The 17,019-nt window shown below is 51.7% G+C and overlaps 6 protein-coding genes across 6 annotated transcripts; 4 read left to right on the top strand and 2 right to left on the bottom strand.

Annotated features, from left to right (window-relative positions):
• Positions 1-59: 59 nt before the first annotated feature.
• On the top strand, positions 60-3,490 carry VTN00DRAFT_3679 (uncharacterized protein; the record flags this gene model as incomplete). The annotated part of the gene is made up of 7 exons (XM_069430022.1): positions 60-250; positions 346-610; positions 1,628-1,806; positions 1,867-1,927; positions 2,037-2,927; positions 2,991-3,032; positions 3,251-3,490. 7 exons carry the CDS (start codon positions 60-62, stop codon positions 3,488-3,490), a joined length of 1,869 nt encoding a protein of 622 aa, XP_069289200.1.
• Positions 3,491-4,666: 1,176 nt separating this feature from the next.
• VTN00DRAFT_3678 (uncharacterized protein) lies at positions 4,667-5,421 on the top strand (the record flags this gene model as incomplete). Its single annotated transcript, XM_069430021.1, has 2 exons — positions 4,667-4,697; positions 4,853-5,421. The coding sequence occupies 2 exons, from the start codon at positions 4,667-4,669 to the stop codon at positions 5,419-5,421; spliced, it is 600 nt and encodes a 199-aa protein (XP_069289199.1).
• Positions 5,422-7,642: 2,221 nt separating this feature from the next.
• On the bottom strand, positions 7,643-8,815 carry VTN00DRAFT_3677 (uncharacterized protein; the record flags this gene model as incomplete). Its single annotated transcript, XM_069430020.1, has 1 exon — positions 7,643-8,815. The coding sequence occupies one exon, from the start codon at positions 8,813-8,815 to the stop codon at positions 7,643-7,645; it is 1,173 nt and encodes a 390-aa protein (XP_069289198.1).
• Positions 8,816-10,310: 1,495 nt separating this feature from the next.
• VTN00DRAFT_3676 (uncharacterized protein) lies at positions 10,311-12,202 on the top strand (the record flags this gene model as incomplete). Its single annotated transcript, XM_069430019.1, has 3 exons — positions 10,311-10,607; positions 10,660-11,061; positions 11,114-12,202. 3 exons carry the CDS (start codon positions 10,311-10,313, stop codon positions 12,200-12,202), a joined length of 1,788 nt encoding a protein of 595 aa, XP_069289197.1.
• A 1,243-nt stretch (positions 12,203-13,445) lies between these two features.
• On the top strand, positions 13,446-16,076 carry VTN00DRAFT_3675 (uncharacterized protein; the record flags this gene model as incomplete). Its single annotated transcript, XM_069430018.1, has 1 exon — positions 13,446-16,076. One exon carries the CDS (start codon positions 13,446-13,448, stop codon positions 16,074-16,076), a length of 2,631 nt encoding a protein of 876 aa, XP_069289196.1.
• Positions 16,077-16,602: 526 nt separating this feature from the next.
• Positions 16,603-16,968, bottom strand: VTN00DRAFT_3674 (uncharacterized protein; the record flags this gene model as incomplete). The annotated part of the gene is made up of 1 exon (XM_069430017.1): positions 16,603-16,968. The coding sequence occupies one exon, from the start codon at positions 16,966-16,968 to the stop codon at positions 16,603-16,605; it is 366 nt and encodes a 121-aa protein (XP_069289195.1).
• Positions 16,969-17,019: the final 51 nt, after the last annotated feature.

The raw sequence follows: 17,019 nt of genomic DNA, 5'->3' as shown, positions 1-17,019 counted from the left end.
GAGGGAGGTCTATTAATAGCAAGTCCCGGGTGTAGATCTGCTCGAGAGAAAGGCCGGAGATGGTGTGGAAGACCACCCTTGGCTCTTCCCCTGTCAACGTGTCTTCGTCCTCCAATAAGATGACATGGAAAGGCTGTGGATATGTCTGGCGATGTCTCCAGCAGCTCCTGCACGCGGGGAAGCAGAGGCGAGTGGGACGCCAAATGGATCTCAAACTCGTCATGGAGCAGCAGCTCATGGATGACGACGAGTATGACTGTCGACTGGCCATACTCCCCTTCCCCCCCCCCCCCCCCCCCACGATTACATAGCATGGCATGATCCGGAGCTGACAGTAGTCCTCAGAGCCGGCGTCCCCCACGTCATCCTCCCCCACGGGTTGGATACGTATGACTTCGCCCGAAAAGCGGAGTACCTGGGCAACGGGGCTTACGGAAACCCCTCCTCGGCTCCGCGCGTGGAGGCAGATGAGTTCCGCAAGGCGTTGGAAGTCGCGTTGTCTCCCGAGGTGGTTGCCAAGGCGAAGGAGGTTGTGAAGGTGGTTAGGGGTGGGGGTGTGATTGGGAATGGAGAGGCGAAGACCAAGGCGAAGGGGGAGAGGAATGGATCGGTATAGTGTGGAGAAAAGGTGGATGATAATCGTGATGATTGTGATGATTGTGATGATTGATGTGTTTCATATGTGTAGTATTTTCGGTTATGTCGGTGTTGATTGAGTGTATGATACGGGCACAGTGTACGAAAGGGGAAAAGAGGGATCAGAAAGAGGAGGGGGCTCTCGTATGTACTGTAACATATCACCATTAATCATGGGATGAAACAATGAATAAATACGCCGCTGGCGCTACCTTACTGGCATCTTGTCAAAATATTAGGTACCTTTTATGAGCAAGCCAAGCCACAGCAGCATATCCATATCCATTGTGCTGACGTGGGAATCGAACTTCGAACTTGAATGGATGCATTTTCTGATATCTAAGCAGCTAAATTTAGTTAGGTACCTATGATTCGGGAGACTTATGATGCTCTATTAGATAAGCCAGTTTTATTATCGAAGCTGTCTGGTGTATACTAAGTAGTAGGTAGCTTGGTAGCAGAAAGGGCCCTGATTAGGTAGGTTGAATTCGATAGGTACCTAGGCTCTGTTATTGGCACTGGCATTTTGCGGCTCCCGCCAATTCCGGAGGGATGAACCCTGAAGTCTGCCTGCATTTCATACCCATACCACACCGTTCGCCCATCGCATTCCATCTTACCTCATGGTCAGTCTAGCGTGGACATATTCGCGCAGTAATATCCAATGCTGACGATGCCATATACACACCAGATAGGTCTACTTTATTGCCCCCGAGGAGAACTGGTCGAAGAATACGAGGTGGCCGGGCCCACGGTTGCCTGCACTAGTCCCTTGCCAACCTGCTTTCCAAGAAACACGAGGCTGCCTGCCCTGAGCCTGATGATCTGATCGGTTGATCGGCGATCGGATCTTCAGGCTTTATATATATAAACTCCACTCGTCTGGGGACTCTGATCTGATTTGTTGAATGTTCTGATTTTTCGCTGCCAAATTGATTTCGTATAGAGAACGAAATCGCCGTCGCAAGTAGTTCCTCTTATTTCTCACCAGGAGCTCGGATATTCCTTCTATGTAAGGATGGGCGGCACAGATGGAGCGGGCAAGGATCCTTCTCCTCTGCGGCAACGAACACGCTTTGATCTGCCCGGTTTTACCCTGCCGCTGAATTTTACTCCTAAGGTAAGATCCCCAGAAGTCGCGAAAGGTGTCTACATATTAGGTAGTTTTCCGTATGCGAAAATGGGAAACTGACGCTGTGGTTGGTTTAGGAATTGGTTGCTTACTCTTAGGGAGATAACCATGATGCGGATTATGAATACCATCACGGATAAGCAAGAGTGGGACAGAAAGGTCTGTTGTCATAGTATCTTTTTTTCCCTGACATTATTTTTTTCTGTCAACTCATTTGAATCATGGTTACGGTCAATAGGTCGTCCGCAAGTCGAGCTGACTCGAGCAGGTCTTTGATGACCCGATTACCTCCAAGTGGAAGGAAGAGACCCTCGAGAGCGGCCAGGATGTCACGCCCAAAATGATGGACTGGATAATCGAGAAGCTCAAATACAAGGCCAATATCTTCAGGGAGACTGGCGCTGTCAGCGCCTTCGACGGTGACGTGGTGAAATCGGACACGGCAATTCCTGAGACGCTCAAGAAGGCCCTCCAAGAGGCCGTCCGTGCCCTCGAAGACGTGCCGGAACACCAACGAGACTATCATCCCGTCTCAGACAACACGGTCCTCGACCTGGTCCAGCCATCTCTATTTCCTCTGGTCTATGGCCGCAGCCGTATCCTTCGGGACGAGACGATCGGTCTCGATGACTGCCTGGCACGTTCAGTAGGCGGGGAAATAATTCCCGTGCCGCCGGAGGAGGAAGGCGACCTAGTTAAAACCGAGCATTATTCCTACTTCAGCTGGCCAGACGAAGACACCAGGGCCTTTAGTCGGAAGTTCCAGTGGCTACCTTGCGATGTCGAGTTCGGAGATAATAACGAGTGCTACATCAGGTCGTACATCAACAACCTGCATCCTAAGCGACATCGCCGACTGTACGATATCATCCAGCAGATCATCGCGAGAACCATTCCGTTGTGGAACAAGACTCTTACGTCGCTAAAGCCCGGGTCCACCGGATGGGAGAGGATCCAGTACAACATGGTCGAATATATCGACGACAAGCCGGAGCCTGTGCCGCGCGGGGATCCGAAAGAGGTGGACTGGGATGCCTTTGATGAAGAATGGGAGGAATGGGCGAAGAATAGGCAGGTAAAACAACCGGAGCCTGGACAATTCAAACCGCCTCCTCCTTCGAGTTTTGGATGGGTGGAAGCCGGTAAATTTGAGGGGGAAGTATCGTAATAGAGGCCTGCAGGTCATTGTCAAACTAGCAAACATCGAGCTAACGCTGAGAAGCCGGAATATAGAGATGGAATGTGGCACATCGAGGGACAGATGGTACGCTTTCTCACGATGCTTTTTTGGATTACCTACCTGGTGTTCCCGCACTCTATACTCCTTTTCAAGCACTAAAACTGACCGAATCAGAACGAGCAAATCTGTGCCACTGCTATACACTACTACTCCAATGAGAACATTACCAACAGTGCGCTCAAGTTCTGCCAGCGTATTGAACCTGAGTGTATGACGAATATAGACTATGACGAGGCCCCCAGAACCACCACAACTGGCTTGCTGCCGTTTATGGCTGCGAAGCCGACGGCCCGGTGATCCAGGAGTTAGGCAGTGTGTCGTGCCTCGAAAATCTCCTCCTCACCTTCCCCAACATCCTCCAGCACTGGGTGGCGCCGTTCTCCCTGGCCGACCGCTCCAGGCCGGCCCACTCCAAGATTTTCACCCTGTTCCTCGTCGATCCGCACATTCGCGTTATCTCGACAGCGAATGTTCCGCCTTAGCGGAAGGACTGGTGGGAGGAGCAGGTCGATCTGCGGCGCGGGCCGCTGTCAAAGTTACCGCCCGAGCTACAGGAGATGGTTATCAAGCAGCTGAGCGATTTTCCGATAACGATGGATGATGCGAACGAGTTGCGATTAGAGCTGATGTCGGAGAGGAGTGCGAGGCAGGAGATACAGATGATCAATTTCGAGGGAGGGAGATTTAACTTTTGCGAGCATTAGTTGGGTAGCTCCTGTAGCTACTTTCAGTAGGTGTACAGATCGATGGAACGCGCTAGTTACATATGTGCTTCTAGGGTAGATAACCCTGGTAGGTATCTAACTACTGTACTTGCCTGTCTACGACCGGTCTGGTTCTAACTTTGTGAAGTACTATCAAGAGACCGGACCGCATCGAAGCCATCAAGTTTGCTATCCAAGACCTTGAAGAGGTTGTTTTGAGTCTTCTTTGGGAGACATGCTATCAGGTATCTATACTACTCTGTACTGCTGTGTATCGATGTGATGCGACGCTGTAGCAAGTCAGACCCTTGTCCAAACACCACGCTTGGGCAGATAGGTACCTTCCAAGAACCAAACAGCGGTCTCCTTGGGCTATTATTACCATGCGGCACAGCTGAAGCCAAGTCGACGGTTAAGTGGCAGCGTGTATAAGGGCTAGGGGTGTGTTGTCCCAGGCCAATCAACTGGATGCGCGAAAATATGGCGCACCACTACTGTTTTAAGCGCTTTGCCCTAAGTCTCCATGGACAGGGTCACGAAAACGAAGTCGCTGAGCAGGGAGAGACAATGAAATAAAGAAATAGCTCACCCCGGATGGTATTTCCTGGCCTTTTGAGCCTTCTAGTTTCATCGGTCGTTCGTCCTCTTACCATGTTTCCTGTGAGCGCTTGAGTCCTTCCATGTAGTTTCTGGGTAGCGCTCCGCCTTTTAAAAAGGGACACCATGAAGCTGTCAGTCCCATATTTTATTTTTAATTTTGTTATACCGGTTCTTGGAGATTCAAATGCGTTTATTTTCCCCCCGTCATACGCCGGGCCAAATAACCAATATGTCTCGAACCTGGTATTCACCGTCGGCCAACCTGTTACCATCACATGGCAAAATACAACCAGCGGCCAGATCAGTCTATGGTTGATGCAGGATGATTGGAACAGCACGGGTTCTTGCTCGTTTATGACTCATGCGTTGTGTGCGCGGATCGCAGGTGAGTTTTCTGCCGTACATTGCCACATACTGCTAGTGCACAAGACCTCCCTGTCTCGACAGACGGAGTCTTTTACTACATGGTACCAATCTAGGTACATAGGCGTTTACCATACACATATCTGAAAACGAGAAGGGCTAACGGACTCCTCCCAGTCTTGCCATCGGATGACGGTCACTATCCGTGGACAGTCAGTCGATCGGGCATACAAACTTCGCCTGACTACAATTTCTGGTATATAGACGGTTTCTACGAGACGGATCCGGTCGAAGTCAACAGAGACAACCACTTCACATCTGCCTATTTCCAAATCACCAATGCATCCAACCCCAGTCCTACCACGAGCGGCGCGGCGTCTACGTCCGCAACAGGGTTACCAGCCAAGACAGAGACGTCGACATCATCACCGCAATCTTCAGCCCCCGTCGGCGCCATCGTTGGAGGCGTTGTGGGTGGCCTCGCCGTGGTCGGTCTGACGGTGATCGCAGCGCTTCTTCTGCTCCGCAGGAGAAAGGGCGCCCAGGACCAAACCCAGCCGCAAACCCAAACAATGGATAACTATCCCTACGGCCCGGTCCCAGTCCCGGGCCAGGATCAGATGAATCGCCATACACAGAACGGCAGTTATAATCCACATCTGCAATCGGGGATAGCTATGAAGACGGAATTGCCTGCTTCGACGGGGTTCTCAACACGGTCCGCCATGTCGGAGCTTCATTCATAGGTTGGGTAGATGAGGTTACCTACCTGCTTACTAAGGAATCGATTCTCATGAACTGGACAGGACGATTGCGGTTGAAGCTTGTCGGATGAATATTACTTCGGGTATTTATTTATGATGTGAACGCTGAGAACCGACGGAGCATATCTTTTTGTGGGATGAAGGCCATACGACTGGATTGAATTAGGGTTTTGGATACGAGCTTGGATGATACCACGTGGTTTACTTGTATATGTTATTGGTTTTTTGTTATTCATGTCCTTATGTTATATAGGAGGTAGGTATCCTATATATATATATGGGTACTTATACCAAGCGCATATAGATGGCTCCCATACCTAGCTTCTTTTCTTGGAAGGGACGGACCTTGCCTTCCAAGGTATAAACGGACTCATCCGCCATCTATTTTAAGCCTATCCTCCTCCTCCATCCATCCATCCATTCTTGATCCTTCATACCGCTTCCTGTTGGTCTCTGTGTATCCTATGGTATCTATTTAACCCATGGATGAATATGAATGTCGATATTTACTCTCGACCAGGAACTGGTGCGATGAAGTCCCGGTCCGCGCCAAAAATCACCCATGCGTCTCATTCAAATGGGGGCCTTGAACAGAGACCTCCCCCTATTCCTCCTCCTCCTCAAGGCCACCATGAGTTAGGTAACGCTGGTAAGTTATTGTCAGCCGAATATTACCACTATAACCTAGTGGTGTGCCAAGAGACCTATCAGCCTAGTCAGCACACGCCGATTCGGATCTGCAAAAGGTCATAATCCCTGCAATAAAGGAATCATACTGTCTATACCCGAAACCGCCTATTTTCCTTTGTTATATCCTTTCATATTTCATGAAAGTGTCTCGGGATCGTTAAATAAAGAAATATTCGGAAGGTCTTAACCCCTAATTCCATAAGAATAAATAGTCAGTTAGTTAGGTAGATTCGAATAATCAGAGCTTTCATCATCATACCTTCGGATTACTAGGTTCGCGCAATATGACAGTTATATTATGCTGGTTATGATTAGGTGCAGTGCTTGTATAGTATGTAGTATGTTCCGTTGTATGTGTTCTATGATGTTATTTTTATTTTCTTTTTTATATATATATATATATATACCCACAAAGATATCTATGCTCTTATTATTTTACATGAATACTTGCTTGGATACATACATAATGTCATTGAATATTGAAAAAAAGAAAAGTCTGAGCTGGAAGACGGACAGACAGACATATAAGACATACAGATAGCCAACTTCCAGGACAGGAGCAATTGTTTTCGGTGCATAGTATAAGGTGGCAGTCTAGACTTGGAAGTTTTTGCGGGTTGGGTTGGCTAACCCATTGAACCCAATAATCCAACCCGAATAGGTTATGGTGGGTTAAATGGATGGATGGATGCCCAGGATTCTACAGTAACTTATGTCAGCCTGCCTAAATCTTTTAAGGATTGTTACTTGTTTAGATAGAAAGCCTAGCCTACCTACCTATGTCAGAAATGATTTTCAGTTACTGTGTGCTGTGTATATGATCGTGGTGGGTTTTGTTTGGCTGGGGGTTTGTGTTTAACCCCATGGTGGGTTATAAACATTCTTTAGGAGGTAACCCAGCCGCCAACATAACCCGCGACTGGGTTATACGGTAACAACTCTTACACGATGATGATGATGATGATGATGATGATAGATAATGGGAAATAGAGGCTGCAGTCTTGCGACTTATCTGGAATTTTCATTTCCTTTCTCTATGCCTTAGTTGTTCTAGCTAACTCGTCCAGAGACTCCTTATTGCGAAAGTCCACACAAGAGTTCGAAACACCAACCAAGCACACTCCCCCACACACAACACATATGACGAGGAACACATCACTCTGAAGCATACAACACTTCAAATGCAATGCAAGACGTCACTAAAAGACGTAACTGTCAAAAAAAGGTAACCCCCTTCTTTATGGGGGTATGCAAGAAGCGTACAAGTACGCAGGGAGTCCAGCTCTCCACGTACTGAAGGCAACTTGTGACGAATGGAATGGCGCTGCAGGCGCCGTGGGTATAGACAAATCAATGGGAGAAAAATGGTGTGCAAGGAGCGAAAAGAAGTAAAATGTTCCTTTGAAAAAAGAAGGGCGAGCAACTTTTTTTTTTGCTGAACAACCCAACAATGCCAGGAATCAGTTATGGATGAACCTGATCCGCATAGGTGGGATGAGAGTAAAGCCCTTCCTTATTGGAACCATCGAATGTAGTGCCGAGCTGCCTTGATAGCGCCGTTCTGGCACGTAGTGCCCGCGGCGACTTGGCCCATGGAAACCGGCTTGCCGTGGTTGCACATGGAGAAGGAGTTCCCGTCCGCAGAGCAGATGATCTCGCCGTCGTTGCAGGCACCGCCGGCTGGGGCATCTGGGCCGCCATAGCCGCCAGAACCACCAGTCTTCGGGGCGGAAGAAGGCGCGACGACAGGAGAGGGCGTAGCTGAGGTGGCTGTGGTAGGGGTGGGCATTGCACGAGCTGGTTCGGCGGATATCACGCCAGAACCTGAGGAGCCGGAGGAGCCCGAGTAGGAGCCAGCGGTGGGTGATGGGGTGTCCGAAGTTTCGTTGCCGGAGGAGGTTGAAGTCGCAGATGTAGAAGTGCCCGCGGGGGCTGTCGACGAGGCGCTGGACGAGGTGCTGCCAGAGGACGAGTCGGATGAATCACCTCCAAGGAAAGGAGCGGTGCCCTTGCAGGTGTAGCCCTTGCCCGAGACGGAACCCTCCACGTCGTCTCCAGGCATCGGGAAGTTGACCTCCTGGCTCTCGGTGGTCGTGCATTGACCCTCGGCGCCGATGTTGGCCAGGAAGATCGGGGGCAGACTGTCGAACGCGGTACGGGGTGCGAGCTTGGATGTAAGATCACGAGGATGCGCGCGCTTCGACGAGCCTCCCTTGATGGTGACTTGTGCGCAGTTCATGTACATCTCACGGTTGCCGATCTTGTTGAACCAAGTCCAGCCCAGCAGAGCCTGTCCGCTGGGAGCGTCGGAGGGGATCTTGAAGTTGTACTTCTTGGGTAGAGGGCAGCCACCGATGATGGACTTGATCACTTTCCATGTCTTGCCCTTGTCGTAAGAGAGCGCGATTTGGCACGACCCTCCGCCGTGAGTGGCACTGCCAGCAATGTCCATCTCGTAGGACTGTCCGGGGGAGTAGTCGGCCACGGAATTGAATGGGTCGTCCGCGTAGCCTTTGCAGGGATAATCAGATCCTGAAGTGGAAAGGGGGCTTGTGTATGAGTAGTCCTTCTGGCCGCTTGCATCCTTGTTCAGGGGGCTGCGGATCGGATATGGTTTGCTCATTTGCATGTGTCCACACACGGACGAGGCCAACAGGCCACAGATCAGGAGCACGTAGTTCTTCATGATGATGCTGGTGTTGTGTTGCTAAAAATGGTAGTGTGCGTCGTGGAGCAGCCTTCCAGGGCTGTTCAAGCTGTAGCGCGATCGCGCAGTCCCTTGTCAAAGTAAGGTATCAAGGATCGTATGAGATTGCTTGGGATCTGGGTCATCAGTTAGTGGTGGAGGAATTTATACAGTATAAGCTCGACAGGGGGGTATATGGCAACAATGTCATTGTGAGGACAATGATGGGGTTGACCATCCGTGAAATCGTGACAAAGAAGTGATATTGCACACACCTTGTGTTTACCCGTCAATATCGTTATACATAAACTCGTGGAAAGAAAGTGTAAGGCTAGAGCCGTAACAGGTCAACAAAGGAGAGAGTGAGAGAGTGAATCCCTGCGATGCTTCTTCAGGGACTGTTAAAGAGCCTCAATTGAGGAGGAAGATGACGGTGATGAACGGTGAATACCGACAGACCAGGGTCTCAATTTATCTTTTCAGGCCTGGCAACCAGCCGCGCGTCTTGGAGCACCGTGGAATCTCCCAACTGCTGCTCCTTTTCCAGGAATGGAGGCGAGGACGCATGGCTGCCAGAGGGGAGGCCTCCAGCTGCACCGCGTGGAATGCCAGCACGAAACTTGACGCCCAAGAGACCCATTGTGAAAATGAAGGTCTGTCCATCAAGGTCGCCCAGGGTGAAACTTATTCCCCACGTAGGCAAATAAAAGAAGAAAATGCATTTTCCTGCGCAATGCTTGCGGCGGCTGTCAGGGCAGATCGGTGGTGCTGCAGCAGGTACCAGACCATGCGGCCTCTCTACAGGTTGCGAGAGGGTGTGCACGAAACATGCTCTCCACGCCCGATCTTTACAGAGTCGGTTGCTGCATCTCGTCGACGAGCCATCGACTGGAATCCGTCTCTGGAGGGTCGTAGATAGTGAAACGCCGACGATCTGTGAAACGGCGTGTTGTCGCAGCGCGCGCGTCGAGATGGCGAGCGGTTGGCGCAGAGCTAAAAGCTTAGACGCCCCGCCTTATGAGATCTATTCTTGACGCCTTTCTTTTGCCGCCGTCCACCTCGGCTACAGCACACGCTTCTGCTTTACTTAGCACTCCTGCTGTGGAGCAGGTCCTGATGACGCCCGATGTGACTCTGCAATAATAGATCTGTCTCGAGATCGGCCCTGCCAGGCCCACGCTGGATGCATCTCGCCCAGGAGCGGCAATGGGTGCTCTCACCGGGCGTTCGTCGAGCGCGACATGCCTCGCGTTTCCACGGTCTCGTGGAATCTCGCCCTCGCCATGTCTGCCAACCACGGTGGGTAATGTTTCCTGGCCAGCTGGTCGTCGTGGCGAACAGCAACAGGTTTTATTCAGCAAACCATGGTCCGTCGTTCCTCCGTCTCTCTGAGCCCCGCGCCATACATTCTTCAAGTCGATCCCTTGCGCGGGTATCTCCAGCGCCAGATTTGTCAACGCCTGATGGTGCAGTCGGAGATATCGAACGTAAAGAGATGGCTGCCCGTGTACTGCACAGCGCAGACCTGAATGGAGAACCTCCATTGGCTCGTAAAAGAGCTCAATCGGACTCTCCGGTCTCTGATCCTCCGAGCAATCTCAGCGAAGATGCCCCTCGAGCAGATTTTCCCGCTGTCACGCATACTGATGCCGCCCGCAAAGACGTTGCCATAGATCCGGAGGCAGATGACGATGTGCCGGCCAACCCGAAGGAGCTGGAAGAAGCTCTGTCGCGACCCCCGCCGGTCAATAGCGATTATCTGCCTCTTCCTTGGAGGGGGCGTTTGGGATATGTGAGTCCGATTGATGAATTTTCTCTATGTACCCAGTCTCATGTCTATAAAGGCCTGCTTGTGTACCTATCTGCGGTACTCGAACCCTCCGGTCTTCAGCTCCCGGACATGCCGCATTTCATCCATCCTCGAAAATCGGCACCCGCTCGAGAACCCGTTTCTCCCGCCGCATCCGACCAAGAATCGCCCGGACCGGACCAAACCCGCAGACCCTGCGCGAGGACAGGCATATGTCGAGTCGTTGGGACTTGCGAACGCCCGGGATGTTATAAAGATGCTACGATGGAATGATCGCTACGGGATCAAGTTTATGCGTCTCAGCAGTGAGATGTTTCCATTTGCTAGTCACGAGAAATACGGCTACAAGTTGGCACCTTTTGCATCAGAGGTGCTTGCTGAGGTTGGTCGGGTGGCAGCGGAACTCGGTCACCGTTTAACGGTACATCCAGGACAGGTACGGATCAATCACCGGGCTGGTATTCTAGACATGACTCACACCTCCCTAGTTCACTCAGCTAGGCTCTCCAAGGAAGCAGGTGATTGAGAATTCAATCCGCGACCTCGAGTATCACTCTGAGATGCTACAGCTGTTGAAGCTCCCTCCGCAGCAGGATCGCGATGCTGTTATGGTCCTTCACATGGGCGGTACGTTTGGGGACAAGGCCGCCACCCTCGACCGCTTCCGCCAGAATTACAGACTGCTGTCACAAGATATCAAGAATCGTCTCGTGCTGGAGAATGACGATGTCAGCTGGTCTGTCCATGATCTGCTTCCAATCTGCGAAGAACTGAACATTCCCCTCGTGCTTGACTTCCATCATCACAACATCGTCTTCGACTCGGATAAAGTTCGTGAAGGTACATTGGACATAATGCAGCTCTTTGACCGCATCAAGGCTACCTGGACGCGCAAGGGTATCACACAGAAGATGCATTACTCCGAGCCTACGCCGTCCGCTATTACGAACCACCAGCGACGGAAGCACAACTCTCGTGTAGAAACGCTCCCGCCTTGTGATCCCACCATGGATCTAATGATTGAAGCGAAAGACAAGGAACAGGCCGTGTTCGAGCTCATGAGGAAGTTCAAGCTGCCAGGTTATGAGCTCATCAACGACATGATACCACATGTCAGGACTGATGAGAATGAGCCGGCCAAACCGTACAGGTATTCGACAAAGAGTGGAGGCTTTATTGACCTGGAACGACTGGCGCCCCCACCAGGCACCGTTCCTGAGGAGGAGGTCGGGATGGGAGGTCCTGAAAGACGGGTGTACTGGCCTCCGGGGAAAGAGGACTGGTTGCGGCCGGCGAAGAAGCCGGCTCAATCAAAGCCAGGAAAAGGCTCGGCGGCAAAGAGCGTGTCTGTCAAGAAAACGAGACAAGCGACCAAGGCCTCGCAGGTGCAGGTTACGGACGTCAAGGACAAACCCGTTGTGAACTATGAAGCCCCTACCACTCGAGCGCGAGCGAAGCGGGCTGCAAGTGTGAAAACACTTGTCAGGAAACGGAAGGCATCGAAAGCGGCTTCTGTTTCGAGTTCAGAAGAGGATAACTTGAGCCTCTCCGAGTTGTCCGATGTCACGACGTCGTGAACACCACAATGCCCTGTTCAAGCGTACGGGCAAATAAGTACATGTGCGTTATACCCGGTTCACAAATTGATGGCTACGTGTATTTGTACTCTACTCTCTTTCGTTGTCTTGTTGTGAGGCGTTCTGGTCGCATATAGGCACGGTACATAAGGACGGCGATGGGCACAAAACTGGGATAAATCGTGGGATGGTTGGATACCAAAAAACTGGGTCAGTCGTGAATAGTGACGTATGAATATAGTTGTTAACATCGACACGATGTTTAATGGACCGTCTTCGCTCCAAATTTCCCCCGATAATGCAGTAGAGCATCGCGAACGTCCCTATCGGAGCTGTCCCCTGAATGGTATGACCTCAGCCTGCAGCAGCACCGGGACAAATGATGTAGTGCTCTCTAATGCTGTTTGACAAAGTCTAAATATCATCAGCTTTCCTGTCCTGTCTAATTAATGCATTTCAGCTGGAATTCGTGTTTCGCCTGGTAGTAATTGGTTGTTGTTGGACAGGTCAGGCGCAGGCACGGCCCGCATCTGACTTGCCCCTCCGGACTCCGTCACATTCCCGAAGCTGAGCTGAGCTGCTCCACGCCCAGCTCCGCGTTGATACTGCCTTACTCCGGATATCAACACATCAACTTCCACAGCACCATCTTCGCATAGAAGACTAGGTACCTATACGATTCTCGAATCTTTGTCTAATTTCCCAGGGGAAAGAAAGCAAGAAAGAAAGAAAACCGAACAAACAAAACCGACCGAGACTGGCTCCAACACCAAAACCCCCCTTCCCCAGCCGCTGGCGCTCACCCACCTCCTCACTCTCCTCGTTCCGTCGACGCATCAGCCCACCTACCTCTGCTACTCCTCTTTCTCGACCTGCAGGATTACCAACAGGGAAAACTAAAGCTCACACCCCCCTTTCCCTCTTCCTCCGCGTCCTCTTCGGCCCGCTCGCGCGTTTTCGCCGCGCCCAGGCCCGTCTCTGGGGCCTCCGATACGAGACTCTCCCGTCGTTCCGTCGCAGGGCGCAGGCGCGGGTTTATAGGACGATTGTTGAGAGGCAGGAGGCGAGGCTTAGACGGAGGAAGGTAGCAGGAACAGGTGCTGGTTCTGGTTCTTGCAAGGGTGTCCTTGCGTTATTGCTTGGGAGGCGGAGACGGTTGAGGGGTGGTAGTACAGCTGACAGTGGACGCATCGAGACAGAGTCAACAACTTCGAAAGATGCAAATGCAGATCGCGATATAACAATGGCTCAATCAAGCCTTGCGGAATCGGATCCATGGGGAGGGGTCGGGGACGGAGCGAACGGGAACGGGAACGCGAACGGAGCAGCGGCCGGCAGAGAGCGCGGAGCGCGACGGAGAAAGGTCATGGAATACCTGAAGGCTGCGAATGAGTTGCGTCAGGCGTACTCCGCGCAGTGGGCGAAGAGTAACAGTTCCTGGGACTACGATGATGACGGGTCCCGGATGCCTGGGGCGTTTCCGGACGTCAAGATCGCGAGATCGGGGGATGAGGAGATGGTTATCTTTCCGAGTTATGCGAAGAGGCATACTAGGAGGAGAAGGTCGGAAGTGGATAGACACCCGCCTGGCGCGGATGATACGGACTTCTGGAGAGAGGAATGGGAGACCTATGAGGACCATACGGCTATCGTGGATGTTGACGTTCGTGGGTGGATATATTTTCCGCATCGAGGGCCGATGTCTCGCAAACAACGACTGCTGATTACGCTTGCGAGGAAGCTGAGCGGGATTCCTGCGCCTACTGGCGGTTCCAATAATGGGCAAGGGTCGAGCCAGTGTTCAGGACAGGCTGACAGAATGTCGACTCCTGCTAAGCAGGAGGAGGACGACGTCAACAACGAGGTGCAGTCGATTCTCAGCAGAGCGGAGGGTGAGGCAGATATCGCGTGGAGAGGGGATTCTTCCGGAGACCATGACGAACGGGCTTGTCCTAGGAACATTTCCAGAGCTACAGCCCAGGCCTCGTCGTCTATGACCAAAGACGAGTTGACTGTGGCGAATGCTAATCTGATGGAAAGACTCCGTCCCTTTCTGTCGAATCCGCTGGTCGGTATTCCAATCACGGTGTTTTTCTTCGACGATAAGCAGAGCCAGTCGAGGAATGTCATGACGAATGAGGCTGGTCATTTCTCCCTGAGAGCGTCGTTGGGCTTTGTCCCGAAGCAGATCCGCGTGTTGGCCTCTGAAAACCTCTCTGCGACCAAAGAGGTCGAGATTATAGAGCCCAAGGGCATCAGTCTGATTAGCGATATCGACGACACGATAAAGCATTCGGCCATTTCAGCCGGGGCGAAGGAGATCTTCAGGAACACGTTTGTCCGTGAGCTAAATGATCTCACGATCAATGGAGTGAGGGAGTGGTATTCAAAGATGGCGAGCATGGGAGTGAAAATGCACTATGTGTCAAACTCCCCATGGCAGCTCTATCCGCTGCTGGAAACGTACTTCAAGCTGGCTGGACTCCCACCTGGATCGTTCCACTTGAAGCAATATAGCGGGATGCTACAGGGCATATTCGAGCCCACGGCGGAGAGGAAACGAGGATCTCTAGAGAGAATCATGCGGGATTTCCCAGACCGCAAGTTTATTCTTGTTGGGGATAGCGGCGAAGCTGACCTCGAGGTTTATACTGACATCGTCCTTGAGAATCCGGGGAGAGTGCTCGGGATATTTATCCGAGACGTCACCACGCCGGAGCAGAAGAGGTTCTTCGACAAGTCGGTTGACTATCTTGAAGATGTCTCTTCCCGGAATCGCAGTCAGAGTCGGTCTGGCGACGATTCGGACGCAGTGCACAAGAGGCCTCCGTTGCCGCCTCGGAAGCCTACTGAAAGATCGCCTGATCTGGTTGCTAAAAACTTAGACACTGGTGATTTGATTGACCTGGGAGACTCCGATGATCAATCAAAGGACACGTCTGATGCGACGAAGCCTGCCAATAGACCACCTCCCGTGAAGCCATCCAAACCCCCGACCCTACGTACGGTTTCTAGCGAGACTGTCAGCACAGCGAAGAGTGATAAAGGAGCATCCTCTACTCAAAGTCCCGCGATACCTCGCAAACCCGCCCCGCCTCTGCCGTCGAAACCCCGCCGTTTGTCTACCCCTAGCGTCAAGCCATTGCCAGAACAGCCACCGCCTCTACCTACTCGTCCATCGCAGCAGGTGCAGCAGTCCGACTCTTCTGTTGCCGCTTCGCGCGGAGCCAATGGTTCTGCAGAGGGACAAGCATCGGTTAGAACCAACCAACCCGAGGGCTATGCGGCTACCATGATGAACGTGGTCACAAGTACTTATAACAATCTCCCGTCCACCAAAAGCCTTTTGAATGCCATCCCAGGCACTTCGAGCCGCTCCCAAACCGCTTCCGAATCCAACGGAGCACAACCCCGTTCAAAACAGCCACCACCGCCTCCACCTCCTCGCCGGACAAACACAGCATCCTCGACACCAGCAATGAATTCGAATCCACCGCCCCCAGCACCTCCAAGAAAACAGTCCTTCCCAGTAGGTGCTGCCTCAGCAATCTCACAATACACATCAGACTATCTCAAGCCGTCAGCCTCCACCCCCGCGCTGGGCCGAACAAACACCAGCAGTTCGACCAGCGATCATGATGCGGTCCTCTCCGGTACTTCAACGCCAGTCTCTGAACCTCCTCTGCCCAACAAGCGCGAGGAGCTCTGGAGACGCCGCTGGGAGCGGGCCAAGTATATCCTCGATCAGAAAGGTGTTGTGCTGGGCAACTGGCGCGTTGGCGAGGACATTCAGGACGTGTGCGTGTGGCTTGTCGAGGAGGCGAGGAAGGAGATGTGTCTGGATCAGGAGACGGGCGTTGAGAGAAGAGGATGATTTTTCTTTTCCCTCTCATTCAGTCAGCCAGTTGGTGACCACCGCTGAAGTGTGTATGCTTTATGACATAGACTCATTTTTTTTTTGTATTTTTATTCCTTTGGTGCTGGCACGCATGTATGGACTTATGTTTATATATATCCATAGGCCCGTGGAGTGGGTCAGTTTGGTTTGGGTGATTCGGGGTATTTATCCTCTGTTTCTATTGTATTGTACAGTACATGAAGTACAACAATCCGTGGGTGTCTACAATAGATATGCAGGAGTGGCATAACGGCGCAGGTTACGCAGGTTTTGGTCTGGAATTTTATTGCGTATATAGATACCTATCCCAAGGGAATAGATGCTTAGACAGGAAGTGCATGATTTGCATTGAAGCGGCGATTCAATTATTTCGCTCTCTATTTGACGATGGCATTCAGCTGTCCGCGTCCATGGTGGTTCGCTTTTCCAAACTCCAAGACATCATCTACCAGAATGCGTTTTTCGTCTCATTGCAGCCGGGCCAGGGATACATACTTGACAATCACCGGTTTCTGCATGGCCGAGCCTCTTTTACCGGTTCGCGTGAACTGTTGAGAGTCCATGTCAACCTTCCCTCTCCTCGACCGAAAAGACCATCTTGTTTGACGTGGATGGAACGCTGTGCCGCTCTGAAGAACTCAGCGTTGACGCATATTATTCCTGCTTGAGTGCTGTTGTCGAAAATCCCATCTCTCATGCAAACACGCCGGTCAATTTGCATGGGCAAACCGACCTGGGCTTGCTCCATGACATCCTCGACTACCACAACCACAACGTGGACGCGAAGTCTCTGGTTATCGAGAGGTTTCTTCAGCTTCACCCGCAGTACCTCGAGAAGTCTTTGTCCAAAGGATTCCGTCGGTGCCATGTCCAGGTGCGAGGGAGATTCTGGACTGGCTCGTGAGGGAGAGAAAATATT

The sequence above is a fragment of the Thermoascus crustaceus genome, assembly GCF_041956765.1.
Source record: "Thermoascus crustaceus strain CBS 181.67 unplaced genomic scaffold VTN00scaffold_2, whole genome shotgun sequence".
Lineage (NCBI taxonomy): Eukaryota > Fungi > Ascomycota > Eurotiomycetes > Eurotiales > Thermoascaceae > Thermoascus > Thermoascus crustaceus.
The sequence above is the reverse complement of the archived record's forward strand: the minus strand, read 5'-3'. Positions and strand labels throughout refer to the sequence as shown.